Raw genomic sequence first — 17,833 nt, 5'->3', positions numbered from 1 at the left:
TTCATCACAGATGAGTATTGCCATGCAGTGAAAAGGCAATTACAAGAGAAGGATGGAAGCAGAATGGGAATCAATGCAAAATACCCTTGAGCACAGTTTATTCCTTCCACTTTGGTTCACATTCATCACTCGGTGAATGAAACAAAGCAGCTGTAGTTTTCAGAGTACAAAATCTTCAACAAAATTATTTGAAATGCAGGGAAAATACGGATGGGGAAAATAACGGGGGGGGAAAGGAGTGGGAAGAGAAACAGGAAAGCTGAAGCTCAGAGGCAGTTCCATTACTCCTCCAGTGAAAGGATGCTTCAAAAAGTAGCAGAATTCATGCAGTTTGATTAAGCTTCATTCATTTCTGATGATATGTTGAACTTTTGATTCAGAACACTGGCAGTGAAGCAAATCCAGCTGAACTGCGCATACAGTGCGACAAAAATATGTATATATGGAAAGGTCATGAATGTTTGTCTTATTTTCTTGTAGGAAGCGAATGGCGTTATGTCATTCTTTCTGCAGTCCGTTCCCTTTTAAGAAGAGAAATTGATAGCCAGCCTTCCAAAGCCTGGCTGAAGAAATATCTCGGTTTCGTTACTGATCCAAACCAAGTGAACGTTGCACTCACAAGAGCTCAAGAAGGCCTCTGTATCTTGGGTGAGCAGAATCTCATATCACAAAGATTATCTATGTGGAAAGAAATGTTGTTGGTGATCACTCAGTCCCAAGCAAATGCAGGAATTTGCAGCCAACTTTATTGATGAATCAAGACTGCATTTTCTTCCAAGAGCTTTGGGTTACCACAAACAGGTATCACGGGTCCGTCAGCAATGGGGAAGTTGATCTAATCTGCCATTAAGATAGATTGACTGAGTGAGCACTTGAACAAATATAATTTGATCAGTGAAAGACAAATGTGGCTTTGTTGAAACAAAGTCACTTCTGGCTAATTTAATTGCATGTCTTGTGGCGGGTTGTAACAATGTGACATACTTGATAAATGAACTGGATATCATATTCTCTGTTTGAGTCCTCATATAGTTCTCCAATGTTACAAAGGGCAGACAGATTGATAATTTAATAAGACATAGGCATATAAAAGTTACTAAGCTGCGATATTTTAAAGCCAGAATATGAGTTATAGCAACTACCACCTAATTTCAAATTAACTTCAGTGTATCCTTATAAGTAGGACTTGTTCTTTAAAATTCTTTACTTTTCTTTTTTTAAATAAATTTAGAGTACCCAATTCATTATTTCCAATTAAGGGGCGATTTAGCACTGTTGCTTCATAGCTCCAGGGTCCCATGTTCAATTACCAGCGTGGGTCACTGTCTGTGTGGAGTCTGCACGTTCTCCCTGTGTCTGCGTGGGGTTTCCTCCGGGTGCTCCGGTTTCCTCCCACAGGTCCCGAACGACATGCTGTTAGGTAATTTGGACATTCTGAATTCTCCCTCTGTGTACCCGAACAGGCGCCGGAATGTGGCGACTAGGGGCTTTTCATATTAACCTCATTTTAGTGTTAATATAAGCCTACTTGTGACAATAAAGATTAATACTATCATTAATTTAGCATGACCAATCCACCTACCCTGAACATCTTTGGGTTTTGGGGGCAAAATCCACGCAAACATGGGGAGAATGTGCAAACTCTGCATGGACAGTGACCCAGGGTGGGGATCAAACCTGGTACCTTGGCGCCGTGAGGCAACAGTGCTAACCACTGTACAGCCATGCTGCCCAAATCTTTTACTTTTCTCATGGGATGTGGGTGTCACTGGCTCGGCCAGCATTTATTGCCCATCCCTAAATCCTTAGCTGCCTGCAGTTCATCAGGTGTAGGAACACCTACAGTGCTGTCAGGAAATAATCCCAGGACTTTGATCCAGTGACAGTGAAGGAATGGTCTATTGATGGAGGGGAACTTGCAGGTGGTGATGTCCCCATGTATTTGTTGCCCATGTCCTTCTAGTTGGTAGAGTTTGCATATTTGGATGATGCTGTTGAAGGGGTCTGGGTGAGTTGTATTAGTGCATCTTGTAGAGCAACACACAGCTTGCTGCCACTGTGCATCAGTGGTGGAGGAAATGGATGTTGATGGTGGTGGCCAATCAAACGGGCTGCTTTGTCCTGCATGGCGCCAAACTCCTTGATTGTTGTTGGAGCTGCATTTATCCACACAAATGGAGAGAATTCCATCACATTCCTGACTTGTGCGTTGTAGATAGTGGAGTCAGATGGTGAGATATTCTCCACAGAATTCTCAGCCTATGAACTGCTCTTGAAGCCACAGTATTTATTCAGCTAGTCCAGTTTAGTTTCTGATCAATGGTAAGCCCAGGATGTTGATAGCGGGGGATTCAGTGATGGTAATGCCACTGAATGTCATGGGGAGATGGTTAAATCCTCTCTTTTTGGTGTTGGTCATTGCCTGGCACTTGTGTGGCATGGATGTTATTTGTCACTTATCCGGCCAAGCCTGAATGTTGTCCAGCTAATGCTGCGTATGGGCATGCATTATTCAATATCTGAGGAGTTGTGAATAGTGCTGAACATTTTGCAATCATCAGTAAACATCCACACTTTTGACCTTATGATGGAGGAACGGTCATTGATGAAGCATCAGAAAATGGTTGGAGCCAGGACATGCACCTTGAAGGATTCCTGCAGTGATGATTGAACTGAGATGATTGACTTCAAACAACCACAATCATCTTCCTTTGTACCAGATATGGCTCCCACCAGTGGAGAATCTACCCCCCCCCCCCCCCACCCCGATTCCCATCAACTTCAGTTTTGTTAGGGTTCCTTGGTGCCACGGTGAAAACCTGCCTTAATGTCACTCTCATTTTATCTCATGATCAAAATTTGTTCATGTTTGGACTAAGGCTGTAACCTTTTCAAAAATATTTTTTATTTGTGTTATTTATATTGCAAGCTTTACATGGCCAAAACATGTATTTACAATAATTTACATACATTGTGGTTAGGTGTGTCATGTGCACCGGCTTTAGTTGTGTTAGGCTCAGCCCTGCACAAGTGGAGGTGAAGTTTGTCCTGTACTTGGATCCAGAGCCCCCCCCTCTTTCCCTTCCTACTTCTTCCTTCGACTTTTTCTTTGTCTCGTCCACGGGGTAACCGTACCTCGTCTAACAGTTATCCAATAAGGCCAACCCATTGTGTTCCTCTCCCTCCCCCTTCCTCTCTTCCCCCGTTTCTACACCATACCTCTCTCACCCTCTCCTTCCTCGGACTCCTGATGGACTGAAAATGAGGCAGTTTTCTCCCGCGCAATTGTCCTTTTTAAAAAAGTTTGTGTTCACTGTTGCTGCTGCCATCCCAGCTCGTGCCTGTGCAAGAATTGATTAGCTTCGACTGGTGAAGTAATATTCCTTTCTCTGGACGATTAGCCAGAGCTTGGCCGGGTATAGCATCCCAAACCGCATCTTGGGCGAGATTCTCCCATCGGGAGACTAAGTCCTGACTCCGGAGTGAAAACCGGAGTGTTTCACTCGGGCGTCGGAGGCCGCTCCTCGCCCCCTATTCTCCTACCCCCGGGGAGCTAGCAGTGGCGCCGCGTAAATGACGTCACCCGCGCATGCGCAGCTTGGCTGGCACCAACCCGCGCACGCATGGTTGCCGTCCTCCCCGCGGGCACCCCGCAAGAGATGTCGGATTGAACTTGCGGGGCTGTGGAGGAAAGGAGGTCCTCCTTCAGAGAGGCCGGCCCGCCGATCGGTGGGCACCGATCACGGGCCAGACCCCTTTTGAGCCCACCCCCGGTGCTGGATCCCCCCCCCCCCCACAGGATGCCCCCCCAGCGTTCCCCCGCTGTTCCCGCTGGCAGCGACCAGGTGTGGGCGGCGCCGGCGGGAACCCGTCGTATTGGGCAGGCCGCTCAGCCCATCCGGGCCGGAGAATTGCCGCTCGCCGTTTGTAACGGGCAAGCGGCGATTCTCCGCGCGGCCAGCCGTAAATCTCGCTGCGCTGGTTTGGGATGGGGGGGGGGGGGTAGAATTGCGTGCGGGTGCCAGGGCGGCATGGCGGGACTCACCCGGCGCCCCAGCGGTTCTCCCACCCGGCGTGGGGGGGGGGGGGAGAATTGCACCCCCTGTTTTTCACAGGGCCACCTTAACTGCTTTGAACTCCGCCCGGCACTTGGCCAGGTCTGCCCCAATGTCCTGGTACACACGGATCGAGGTCCCTCCCACTTACAGGACAGTGTGTGCCTTATCCAATTCAGGACCTTCTCCCTGTCCTGGTACCGGTGAAGCTTTGCATTGATGGCCGTCGGTGCCTGCTATCGCATTTTGGGCCTCGCCGAAGTGACCTGCGGGCCCTGTCTATCTCTGGGAGTTTGGGGAAGTTCTCATCCCCCAACCAACTTCCCCAGCATCTGGGCCACGTACCACGTTCCTGCCATCGATTACCTTTGCTAGGGCCACAATGTGGAGATTTTAGCAGCACAACCGGTTCTCCTGATCCTCCACCTTCCATTTAAGCGTTCCTTGGGTCACCACCAACCTTGCCATTTCCGTCTCCAAGGAGGCGATCTGGTCGCTCTGATCTGTTGCTGCTTTCTCCAACTACCTGATCGTTACATATTGCGCATCTAGCCGTTGTTCCGCCTTTTCCAGCGCCACCTTGAAGGGCATCCACAACCTCCACCTTCACCGTTGCCATCATCCCCAGTTTAATGGCCCTCTGTGCTTTAGGAGCTCCTGTGTTAAGGAGCTCCATCCACTGGCTTAGCGGCGGGTAGCCTGGCATGTGCCTCAGCGACCCAGCGTGTTTGGCTGTGACTGGCTCCGTCTCACTCCACATGCTCATCGTCGCTTTGCTCTTCCTTTCCAGAGGACTAAGGTCGTCATAAGGTCAGCAGATGAGTGGTCCTGGCAGAGCCCAAACTTAGTGACAGTGGTTACGTCTCTTATTAAGGGGACACTGGCTTAGGCCATTCTTGCCTTCCCACAGAACTTACCAACTGACCTTGAGGTCTGTCTGGACTGGATGTTTAACAGTTTAGCAGCTGGCACTTTGCTTGCCTGATGTGACCAGTAGAACTGCCAAACAAACCAGTAACCTACCATCTTCTCGGTTCTTGTGCATAATTGCCTGCTGGAAGTGTTTGACAAGGGATACAAAACCTTCATCAATGCTGGGTCAAAGTCCTGGAATTCACTTATTAACACTGTTGTGGAAGCACCATCACCATTCCGATAGAGCAACAAGGGGTGGGTAATTGCTACAGTCCTGCCAGTGTAATTCACATCCCATATATTTTAAATCACCATTACAGTATTCACTGGTGGTGTTCCAGGTTTGCAAGTTTGGACTACGTCTGAGGACTAATGGGAAAGGAAGACACAAAGGAACAGAAAACGTTCACTTATTCTTAACAAGTGTATTTGTGTAAAATGCAGTGGAAATCCTACGTTGTTTCAATGGAAAAGTGTCACCTTGATTGCAACGATCCAATGCTAACACACCAGTCTCGCCTCTAGCCTTCTGTCATGGTTCACTGTAAATAAATGCATTCTGAGGGCAGCACGGTGGCACAGTGGTTAGCACTGGGACTGCAGCGCTGAGGACTCAGGTTCGAATCCCGGCCCTGGGTAACTGTCCTTGTGGAGTTTGGATATTCTCCCCGTGTCTGTGTGGGTTTCACCCCCACAACCCAAAATGTGCAGGGTAGGTGGATTGGCCCATGCTAAATTGCCCCTTAATTGGAAAAAAAAAAATTGGGTACTCTACATTTAAAAAAAAGAAATGCATTCTGAGAAATAGGGAAGGTGGAAAATAGATCATTAGGTTTGATAAAATGCAAATACTTCTTCCTGTACAATGCAAACATATTGCTGACACGAATCAAACAAAATTCAGCTCGTCAGCATCTGATTTTAGAAACCCAACAGCTCATTCATCAGATGCTTACTGCCATCTATGGGTGGAACAAGATTCGGCACGCTTAATGTAATTTAATCTGTATGATGCAATGTAGTTGATGATACAATCAGAGTCTGAGCACTGCTGAGCACTGAGCACATGGGGCAATATGAAGTGCCAAAGGTTGAGTCCTAACTTGTATCTATATGTGAAGAATCTAACCCCCCCCCCCCCCCCCCCCCCCCCGATTCCCATCAACTTCAGTTTTGCATGATTAGCATGTCTCCCTTGATCTTTCTGCACCTCCAGCAAGGATAGAGTAATAATTGTGCAGGTAGCACACAATTCAGTGTCCTTCAGAGGTTTTCATTGGAATTTATCACCTCAGTTCCAAGCCATCACTGCAGGTGTTCCTCAGGGTTGTGTCCTCAGCCTAACCACCTTCAGCTGCTTGACCAATGTCCTTACCTTCATCATAAGGTCAAAAGTGGGGATGTTCGCAGATGTTCAGCACCATACTGAAGCAGTCAGTGTCCATATGCAGCAATATCTGGAAATTATTTGGATGTGGACTAATAACTGGCAAGTAACATTTGCATCACACAGTGCCAGACAATGACCATCTACAAAAAGGGAGAATCTAACCATCGTCTCTTGTCATTCAGCGACATTACCATTGCTGAATCCCCCATTATCATCATCCTGGGGGTTACCATTGACCAAGAACTGAACTGGTCTAGCCATGTAAACACTGTGGCTGCAAGAGCAGGTCAGTGGCTGAGGATTCTGCGGAGGGTAACTCATCTCCTGACTCCCCAAAGCCTGTCCACAATCTACAAGGCACTCGTCAGAAGTGAGATGGAATACGCTCCATTTGCCTGGATGAGTGCAGCTCCAACAACGAGGGTCTCCCACGACAAGGCCACCGGCAGTGTGTGAGCAATGCCTTGGGTTTGATTTTATCTTGCCCAAATCAGCATTACTGTCTCAGTAATAGCTTCAAAATGGTTGGTTGATATCCCCCAAAAAGCCAATACTTTAGGTGGTCGGCCTCTTTTATCCCATGAATTAGGCTCCTTTAAAATATGTTGGATCCTGATTGCTTATTTAGGATGCCACTGGTTTAAGTATGGAATGCGCACCCACTGACCAGTTTTGTTTGCAAAAGAGCCAAGGAGGCTCGGTTCAGCTTTATTTCACAAATTCAATCTGGACTGCAGCCACACACTTCCCTTGTTCCCGACTAGCAACCTCTAGGCTTCCCAAAACCTGCCACCCTGAACTCAGTGAGCTGAATTGGGACGCCTGTTTGAGGCTTTCAGTTTAAAGCAGGTCCAGGATTCTCTGCTGCCAGAACAGGCGAGTCACTGGCTGACTCCATGATTAGCTGGCCAACGGTTAGAGCAATCTGTGTTGGAAGGGCAGGTTGCTTGCAAAGTTTCATGGGTCAGAGGGTAAATATATCATGATGGCAGAAATGTATGTGTTGGTAAAACCTAGGCATTCAAGTGCATTTAGAAAGTAAATTAACTGTTTCTCGAGTACTGTGCAATACTCCATTGTATTGTTGCACTAAACGTACTTCCACATTAAGCTACGTAAAGTTACTGTCAATGCACTTATCTTGGCAACTTTGTTAATTTCTTCCTAAGCTATCCCACAACCAGCAAATCTTATCAAATCTCTGCAGTTCTGCCACACCCAGACATGCATACACACATACAATTTACAGTGCAGAAGGAGGCCCTTCAGCCCATCGAGTCTGAACCGGCTCTTGGAAAGAGCACCCTACCCAAGGTCAACATCTCCACCCTATCCCCATAACCCAGTAACCCCACCCAACACTAAGGGCAATTTTGGACACTAAGGGCAATTTATCATGGCCAATCCACCTAACCTGCACATCTTTGGACTGTGGGAGGAAACCAGAGCACCTGGACGAAACCCACGCACACACGGGGAGGATGTGCAGACTCCGCACAGACAGTGACCCAAGCCGGAATCGAACCTGGGACCCTGGAGCTGTGAAGCGATTGTGCTATCCACAATGCTACCGTGCTGCATGTATGATGGTGGACAATTAAAGAACTATTGGGCAGAGGAGGGAGCAAAGACATCCCCATAGGGCAGCACAGTGGCACAGAGGCTAGTATTGTTGCTTCACAGTGCCAGGATCCCAAGTTCAATTCCCAGCTTGGCTCACTGTGCATGTTTTCCCCGAGTCTGCGTGAGTTTCCTCCGGGTGGTCCGGTTTCCTCCCACAAGTCCCGAAAGGAGTGCTATTGGGTGAATTGGACATGTTGAATTCTCCCTCCGTGTACCCGAACAGGCGCTGGAATATGGCGACCAGGGGCTTTTCACAGTAATATCTTTGCAGTATTAGTGTAAACTTACTTGTGACAATAAAGATTTTTATTATTATTATCCTCAATGATTATACAAAAGACAAAATATATGCAGCTACCTTCAGCTTGAAGTACTAAGCACTTGATCCATCTCAGCCTCCTCCTGAGCGCCCCAGCCACTGAGGTGCCAACCTTCAGCCAATTCAATTATCTCCATGTGACATCAAGAAATGGCCGAGGGCATTGGGTACAGCAAAGGCTATAGGTCCTGACACTCTGGCTGTAGTACCGAAGACTTGTACTCCAGAACAAGTCGTGCCCCTAGCCAAGCTGATCCAGCGGAGGCACAACCCTGGCATCAACCCGATAGCACGGCACGGCAGCACGGTAGCCTTGTGGATAGCACAATTGCTTCACAGCTCCAGGGTCCCAGGTTCGATTCCCGGCTGGGTCACTGTCTGTGTGGAGTCTGCACATCCTCCCCGTGTGTGCGTGGGTTTCCTCCGGGTGCTCCGGTTTCCTCCCACAGTCCAAAGATATGCAGGTTAGGTGGATTGGCCATGCTAAATTGCCCTTAGTGTCCAAAATTGCCCTTAGTGTTGGGTGGGGTTACTGGGTTATGAGGATAAGGTGGAGGTGTTGACCTTGAGTAGGGTGCTCTTTCCAAGAGTCGGTGCAGACTCGATGGGCCGAATGGCCTCCTTCTGCACTGTAAATTCTATGTAATTCTATGTGGCAAGTTGCCCAGATATGTCCAATTCACAAAGAGCAGGAGACTCTGGTCAATCAGTGCCTGATCAGTCTACTCTCATTCATCAGCAAAGTGATGAAGAATGTCATGAACAGTGATGTAAAGCAGCATTTACTCAGCTATAACCTGCTCAATGACGCCCGGCCGACTTTCGGGTGCCACAGGTGAAGGGGTGCCACCCATGAGATGGGCCAGTGTCAGGTGGAAAGGATTCAGAAGCATTGAGGTGTTTCAGCACCTCCCCTGTGGGAGGCACTGATGTGGGCCCCTTCACTTCCTCCTCCCTCGGGGTGCTCGATGGACTCCGGTCTACTCCATGGGGCGGAGGTGAGGTCGGAGTAAGTTCCTTGGGTTCCACTGTCATCTGGCACTGCCAGTCTTGCAGTCCCACCCTCATCTGAACCAGTGTCTTAATGCCATCAATAATGGAGCACTGAGGCTGCGCCATGTCCCTCAGTGAGTGAGTCATGTCCCTCACTGCCTCGGTAATGTCCCTCTGGCACTGTGCCATATCCCTCTGGGTCTGTGCCACGTCCCTCTGGCACTCCGATACGTCTACCTGTGACAGGCCCAGGTCAGTCAGCGCCAGGCCAATGCTCTTGACGCTCTCAGCCATCATCCTTTGTGACTGTGCCAAGCTCTGGAGCACCACAGCAATATCCATGTGGATTCAGTACATGGCTGTCTGTGACTGGGCTCTCCTATCCTGAGCCTCAACCATCGACTGCAGTGAGCCCCAAGCCTTGGATGCCTTGACCCATGGCTCTGACTTCTTGACCCAAGACTTTCACCCTGGACACTACCCATTCTGTGTTGGCCTGGGAACCACACATTGTCAGCACAATCTCCTGCACCTGACGGTGGTTGGATTCCTCCAGCAATGCTGGAGAGTTGCTGACACCCCTCCTGCAAATCCTGACTTTGCATCTCTTTCTCCACCAGTGATGGGATCATGCTTTCCAGATGCGTGATACCTGTTCAGACTACAGCCGCTTCCTGGGATTGGACAGCCCTCCCACTGTCCGCTACCTCGGGTGTTCGGACTTCCACTTGATGTGCTGCAGCATGTGTGGCGTGCGCACCAGATGGTGACCCAGGAGCCTCACTCTAAATTTCCCCACTGAGGTGATAGTCTGTGCGATGGTGGAGGGGGCTGGTAACAGCAGGGACAAAAAGTCGGTGGGCGGGATTCTCCGGGCCGGGGGTGGGGGGGGGGGGTCCGATTCATGCGATGCCGCTCCGACGCCGCTCTGCCGATTCTTCAGTCACCGGAGAATCGGCGCCATTGACGTCGGCGTGGCTCCAGTTGGGGGCTAGTCAATGCCCCCCCCCCCCCCCACCCCGGCTGACTGCTCGCTGAGTTAGGCCGAGTCTTCTCGGGGGGGGGGGGGGGGCTGGTGAGAGGGAGGGGGCATACGACCATGGAGGGGGGCCTCCCAGGTGGCCTGGCCCGCGATCGGGTCCTACCGATCGGCAGGAGGGCTTATCCCGGTGGGGGCTTATGTTCCTCGGTGCCAGACCCCTGTAGTCTCCGCCATGTTGCGTCAGGGCCTGTGTGGAGAAGGCAACCCACGCGCATGCGCAAACTCGCGCCTGCCATTGCGCGCATGAGCGGAGGACCTGTGCTGCCCATTCTGATGCCGGTATCGGCAGCTGGAGCAGCGTGAGCCTCTCCAGTGCCGTGCTGGCCCCCTGTGCGGCGCAGGATCGCTGATCCTAGGGGCCAGATGGCGCCATCGTAAAACACTCCGGCGTTTATGACGGCGTCAACACTTAGCTCTAGAATCCCGCCCAGCGTCTTTCCGGGAATGCTACACCGGGTTGTGCTGGGGATCTGGTTGAGGGCGAGGTACTCCAGACAGACCAGCAAGATCCTGCAAGACAAAAGTCAAGAGACAGTGAGATCTTGGGAAGGAGTGGTCTGGGGAAGACAGGTGACTCACTTGCTATGATCAACATCATTTTGCATTGGGAGCTCATTTGGTTGTTGCATGCCGACCTCTGCAGCTGAGATGGCCCCCTCCTACACCTCCCCGACTAACCCCAGTGCCCTCTGCCCCAGAGGGGTAATAGCCCTGAGGTCCGGGACGGCCCCTCCGCTTTTCTTGGCTGAAATGAGAGTGTGTGGGGAGTGGAGTGCTTATAAGCAGTTCCAGCTTGTCAAGCTCTCCAGCACCAATTCTGGCCCCAGCATATGAGATGCCGGGGTGGGGGGGAATGAAAGTTACACTAGATTCACATGGGCAGAGTGCTGGTCCATGAGCATGGCGTGAATTGCGACACACATAGCGCCCCCAATAGGTATGCAAACCGCATGCAATTCAGTCCTGGCATCAACACTTAGGGCAAGATTCTCTGCCCCGGGACTCCCGGAATGGATTCCCCGATGGGATGAAAATTGAGATCGGAGCTGGGCACTAGGAAGGAGGTCCATAATGCAAGCTGGTGGGGGATATAGATAAATGCAAATGGGTCTTAATGCATCACTTACATCTATTTAGACAGCCCGGCGACCTATGCTCCGGCCTCCTGTGATTCCCCAGTGCTCGTGGCCGGGAATTACGTGGGCGCAGATCACTTGTGGTATTTACCAGCGTGGCCCTGATGTGGCTGACCTCATGGTGGTCTGGTAGGGGGAGCTCCTCCCTTGGCCCACCACGAGATCTACCATGCCAGGGCCATGCTGGTAGAGACCAGCCGAGCCCAGCCAAGGGCCACCCCCCCAACAATACACTCTCTGGCCACGCCTCCCCCAGCAGACCCATCTCCACTCAGAAGGGACCCCTATAATAAGGTGACCCCCCCACCAGGGGACCCCTCTAATGCTTACCCCCCCCCCCCCCCCCCCACCTCCCCCCACAACAACCACCACCGGGAACCATTGCGATAGCTGTACCTGCGCCTGGTTCCAATAGATCCATTATCTGCAAGCCAATCAAAGCTTTCAGTAGTGGTCTGTGACTGACAGCTTGTGGAAACCATCCACAGCTTTGAACCATTCGGTACATTCCAAGCACTAAGTACATTCCAAATACTCAAGCACGTGATTTCACTGCATTTACCTCTCTTGGATGGTGGTCAATGTTTGCAAACATTGGGGTTTCACCACTTAAGCAACTGCAGCACGATGGATCAAAGCTGCAGATTGTTTTTACAAGCTGTCAGCCTCAGATCAGTACTGGAAATCTATGAATGGATTGCAGATAGTGGATCTGTGGGAACCAGATGCAGGCACATCTGCTCTCCTTTGAGGAATGGACACATGGAGCTGCAAGGTAAATATTATAGTTATAATGTTTCCCGCAGCCCCTGTCTGGACTGCTCTCCAGCTTCCAGACAGGGGTCCCTTTTCGGGGGATGGGTGGGTGGGGGGGGGGGGGGGGGGGGGAAGGTCCGTGTATGGGGGGGTTGGCTTCTGTGGAGGGGATTCCTTTAGGCAGGGGGCGTCTCTGTGGGGTGTCCCCCTATTCCAGAGCTCCCTGGAAGGACCTCCCTATTACAGGGGTCCCGGAGGTGGCGGGTCAGGTCACCCCGTACTTGGAGGTGGGGGCACCCTGGCAATCTGGGGTGTGGGGTTGCTGTGTAGTGGTTGGGGGGCAGGGTGTGGTATTGAGGCCGATTTGCGGTGCTGGGGGTGGGGGGGGGGGGGGGGCGGGTTGGTGGCTGGCCGCGGGATCTCGCTATCGGGCCATCCACTCAAGATGGTGGCCCGACAGCGAATTTCCCTGGGAATCCCTTGTATTCCACACCATGCATAAATTTGCATGGTCAGGAAATTCAGCTCCGGCTGGAGAATATAAAGACTCCCCTATGGTGAATCCCACCTGTGGTGTTTTCCCATTCACGCATTTGTGGTTCGGCATTCTAACGCTATTGCATAATCAAGAAAATTCTAAAACCCATAACTCGGTCCAAAGCATTCTGGATTGAAGAGATTACAGTGTACCACATGACTCAATCACTTAACTCAGTGCTTATCTTATCTTTTCCTGTTACTCTAGGAAATGAGCATTTACTGCGCTGCAGTAATCCCTGGAAGGATCTCCTGGCACATTACAGGAAGAAGAATGCTTTGGTGAATGCTGAAGAGATTGCTGTGCGGAGATAGTTGGGATGTTGCAGCTGCAGCCCAACAACTGACAGATATCTCAGGATTTTTTTAGTCTTGCTATTTTATTTTAATATGTCTTAAAACCTTGCCCTTTAGCCGTTGGATTACAGGTCTGGACTTCCAGTGGAAATTTACATCACTTCATCTGATTCCTGCACCACTATTGAATGTAAATTTTTGTTTAGCGAAATGGCTAATCATTTAATGCAAATCACTGATGCAAATGTGAGGGAGTCAAAGATAGGTTTACTGAATTCTAAAAATCGGTGATGCCTTGCTTTCGGTCTCTCGTATCATATACTGCATTTATGTCCCAAATTCCAAATGCAAGGATTTAATAATTTAGGGGCCTTATTGCTTTGCTTTGTTTGTAGGTAAAGCATACATTGTGAATCTGTTGTAATGTTCAGAAGCACATTCAGCATTTTCTGCTTAGAATTTAATATAACAACTAATGTTTGAACTAATTAACTGCATTCCTAGCTTCTTGGAGTCTTTAGGACTGTCCACATTTTAAATGTTCAGGGACCAAAATCATGGCCGTGTTACACTTGCCACTTGACAATTAGAAGGGAAATATATTTTAATTGTGTCTATTTTGAAAGGGGAAATCACATTTAATTTTAATCTTTAAAGAACAATTTTAACTGAGAACCACCAAAAGGAAGTTAAGCTGATCAGCTCTCTCTTTCACATCTTACTTTCATTCTACCATTTAACCAAGTACATTTTCGGGTCGCGGTATCTGGCTCCATCCTATTCCAATTTAGCAAAGTTATGTTTATTAAATACAAAATAATTGATACTGGTAAAATAAGATTGCCATACTGTCAGGGATAGGTGATAAAACTGTGAGTTTTGTGGTTGAGCACCTGACGTCTCAAGAAATGTCCTCTTTATTGGGAGTCCAACTGGTGATATAATAGAACAATGACCTTCACCAGAGATGTTTAAACCGCAATGTAACAGTAGAGATTCCTATTATTTTTCACATTTTATTTCCTGCATTGGTTGGCACTTATGACTTCCTACCACATTTGATACGGCCAAGACAGATGCTTGGGCTTCTTCTCCTACTACGCCCAGTGGGTCCCTCACATTACTCTCTGTAGAACTGGCAACTACAGGAAAAGCCTCTCGGTGATAACCTCCAATGGGGAGGGGCAACACATTCCTTTATCTAGATGTTCTAATTCAATACTCTTGAACATCTGGGGAATAAACTTTAGATTGAGAAATACCGTTGTCGATATTCCCATTATTGGACTTCTGTCATTGAACAACTGTTCTGTTGATGAGAGAAATCAAATCAGTTTTCCATCAATCTCCGGGGAGAATTTCTTCTTTTATAGTACACTTCACCTCTTTGAATCTATGACCACAGAGAAGTGGCGACTATGATGTTCAAGAAAAGGGTAAGCAATAGGAGCAGGAGAAGGCCATATAGACCTTCATCCAGCTCTGCCTTTCTGCAGGATCATGTCTGATCTTCAACCTCAACTTCACCTTCCCGCCAATCTCTATATCCCTTGATCCCCTCAGAGCCCCAAAGTCCAATGATCTCCCACTGGAAAATCCTCACCAACTGAGCATCCACAACTCTCTGGGGTAGAGAGTTCCAAAGTTTCACGTCCTCTGAGTGTGAAGAAATTTCTTCTCATGTTCAGATTATGGACAAGAGAGGACGTTTTACAGCCGGGATATCACAGCCCAAATGTCTTTGCTGTATCCAGCACCTTCAGCCATTTTGTGGTATCACATGGAGTTAACTCAATTGGGTGAAGGCACCTGTGATGCTGAAGAGCCCACGAGGAGGCTGTGATAAATCATCCACATTTATACTGAAATAATGACCCCATCCTGAAAGTATGTCCCATAATTTAGCCAGGGGTAACAGCCTTTCTGCATCCACCCATCAAGCTCTCTCAGATTATTGTATGTCCCAATTATATCACCTATCTTTCTTCTAAATGCCAGAGACTGCAGGCCCATTTTCCTCAATCGCTCTTCATCTCAGAAATCAATCTAGTGAACTTTGGCTGTATAGCATCTAAGGCAAGTATATCCTTTCATTGGCACTAAGACCAAAGGGGCGCATAGTATTCCAGGTGTGATTTTGATAAAACATGGTACAACTGCCGCACAACTTCCATTTGTCTTCCTAATTACCTCCTGTACCTGCAAGTTAATTTTCTGTGCTCTGTGTACAAGGACACACAAATCAGTCTGAACATAATTTAGTAGTTTCTCACCATTTAAAAAATATTCAATTTTTTTCAATTTTTCCTATCATAGTGAATAATTTCACAATTCCCCACTTTATCGTCCATCTGCCAGTTTCTTCTCCATTCACTAAACCTGTCAATCCCTTTGCAGATGTCTGAGGGGTTGGGGGGAGTTATCACCTTCTGACCCTCTGGGAGTGGGGAGCCCAGTCGCAGACAAGAAACCTGGATGTCAGGGTTTCCCCACACCATGAGGAATTTTCATTCTACAGTATGGAAGTCAGGCTGATTGACAGGCTTGACTTCCAGTTGCGTGTGCAACACGGGAGAGGAGACAAAAGGATCAAGTAGGCCTGGGGTGTGGAAGGGGTCCAATCGTGAGGAAAAATATAGGAAACCCGTAATTTGAGGAGGGGTAATTGGAGATTTCTGGGAGGGGTTTGTGGATTAGAGGCCTTTGGGGGGGGGGGGGGGGGGGGGGTGGGGGGAGGGGTCGACAACTAGGGGAGCTATCAGAGTGTTTGAATTGCAAAGGGAGCTGGGGCCTAGCCAGGAAGGTTTGCGGTGATGATCTGAGGCCTTAGGGTGGGTGTGAGACTGGATGCCTCCCGCAGGGAATTCACAGGAAATCGAAAGGTCAGGGAGCGTGTCCAGTTGCAAGGCGTTGTTGAGATATGTACAATGAATCTAGCAGGTACTTACCTCAATTCCATGCAAATGACTAAAAATCAAGTTAAAATAATATATAGGGCGCGATTCTCTGGCCTCCCCGTGGCATGTTTCTCAGCCACAGGAGGGAGCTCACCCATTGGCTGGTAGAGGGATCTGGATTTCCCATTGAATCCAACCCACACCGCCAGGAAACACATGGTGGGGGTGCGCTGTCAGCGGGACCGGAGGATCACGCCAGCTTGAATAGCTGGAAGATCTCACCCATATTATCAATAAAGATGAGACACACAGCCTCATTATGGCATTTACTTTGCCAACCCAATTCGTAGAAGCAAGTTGGCTTCTCATCTAGTCTCTGTTAAATCTGGAAGTGGTCAGGTCGGAGCTGGGTTATGGTACAGATTCAGATTTTGAACACATTAACCTCCAGACAACTCAAATCTACTTGTTCTTTTAGGCTATATTTTCCTCCTTGTGTCATCCTCACAGCTTCCTTTCCCAATTAGCTTATCAGATGCATTATACTCAGTCCGTTCATCTAAGTGATTAATATAGATTCTAAATAGCTGAGAACCTAGCCCTGACTCGTTTGGCAGTCCACTAATATTACCCTACCAACCTGAAAATTACCCTTTCGTTCTACTCTCTGCTTCCTGTCTTTTAACCAATCCTCAACTAATGGTATTATGTAATTACAAGTGCCATGACTCTTTATCTCAGGTGACAACCTTTTGTGTGGCTCTTCGTTGAATGCCTTTTCAAATTCGATAGAGAGTACATGCACCAGTTCCTCTTTATCTGCCTTGTTACATCTGCAAAAAAAACACTCAGAATTGTCAAGCATAATTTCCCTTTCATGAATGATCCTGCCTAAGTAGAATCTTAACTTAGAAAGATTACTATTAGAACTGTATGTGGAAAGCTGCATTATAATTACCTGTAATTTTAAAATGTATACATTATTCTTGTAAATACCGTTCCTGTGTATAGTGTCTGAAATTGGCACCAAGCATCTTAAGATGCAACTTCTATTTTTAAGAAACAGATTTGCCTTATACTTAACAAAGTGATTTTTTTTCAAAGAGATGAATATTTTTAGGTATTTACTGCTAGAAAAGTTTTGCTTTGCAGCATTGCTATAACCATGTTGCTGAAAGTCTTAATCCAATGCATTTATATAGCTTCCTCTGTTATCATGAGAGGTTTTCCACTGCTCCTCACTGGCCATTCATCCTTACTGATCTTTCTGTAACTGGAAGAATAGGCTGAACTAGCCATAAACCTTTCTGCAATGAGCACAGGTCCAGAACTAGACTGCAGAATGCGTCATGACCATACGGTGCTCTGTGAAGAGGCCCGGCTGAGAACTGACTCAGCAAGCAGGTATGAGTCACAGACAAACTCAACCTTAGAACATTCTAGTTGGGAGTATTGTACTCCAGAGCTACTCGGCAACTTCAATCGTATATACTTTCTGATGTGTCCCTTAAATTAATTGCCTGTAAACGTAAGAAATCTAGAAATTGTTTTCAAAATTAACAGACAAAAGCTCAATACGTTTGGATGACTTTCCCTTTAGCTTCCGTATAAAGAGATATTAACCTTTTTAAAAACAAAATTGATGTGTAGAATAGATAGTTTTCGTTTTAAATTACTTGCATTTTTGCGACTTTTAATTATGAATCTCTAACACTGGATCCAGCTTGCTGAAGCAGTAGATTCTTCACGGCATAGTTAATGCTGCTTTGTGAATGGGATCTTCCTGACTTGATAAGAGTGTTGGACTGTTGGAATGTAAGAATCAGAAAACGTTATTCATCCCCACCTGGGCCATTTCATAATTAAGACCTGA

The 17,833-nt window shown here is 48.0% G+C and overlaps 1 protein-coding gene across 2 annotated transcripts in view; it reads left to right on the top strand.

Annotated features, from left to right (window-relative positions):
• The window catches only part of helz2a (helicase with zinc finger 2a), a 138,099-nt gene extending 122,334 nt beyond the window's left edge, over positions 1-15,765 (top strand). For both annotated transcript variants that reach the window (XM_038803190.1, XM_038803191.1), the window contains 2 exons: positions 481-648; positions 12,975-15,765. In XM_038803190.1, coding sequence (XP_038659118.1) covers positions 481-648; positions 12,975-13,081 — 275 coding nt within the window. In that variant the 3' untranslated portion in view covers positions 13,082-15,765. The remainder of the gene's footprint in view (positions 1-480; positions 649-12,974) is intronic.
• Positions 15,766-17,833: the final 2,068 nt, after the last annotated feature.

Source organism: Scyliorhinus canicula, chromosome 7 (assembly GCF_902713615.1).
Source record: "Scyliorhinus canicula chromosome 7, sScyCan1.1, whole genome shotgun sequence".
In the NCBI taxonomy this organism is placed as follows: domain Eukaryota; kingdom Metazoa; phylum Chordata; class Chondrichthyes; order Carcharhiniformes; family Scyliorhinidae; genus Scyliorhinus; species Scyliorhinus canicula.
The sequence above is the reverse complement of the archived record's forward strand: the minus strand, read 5'-3'. Positions and strand labels throughout refer to the sequence as shown.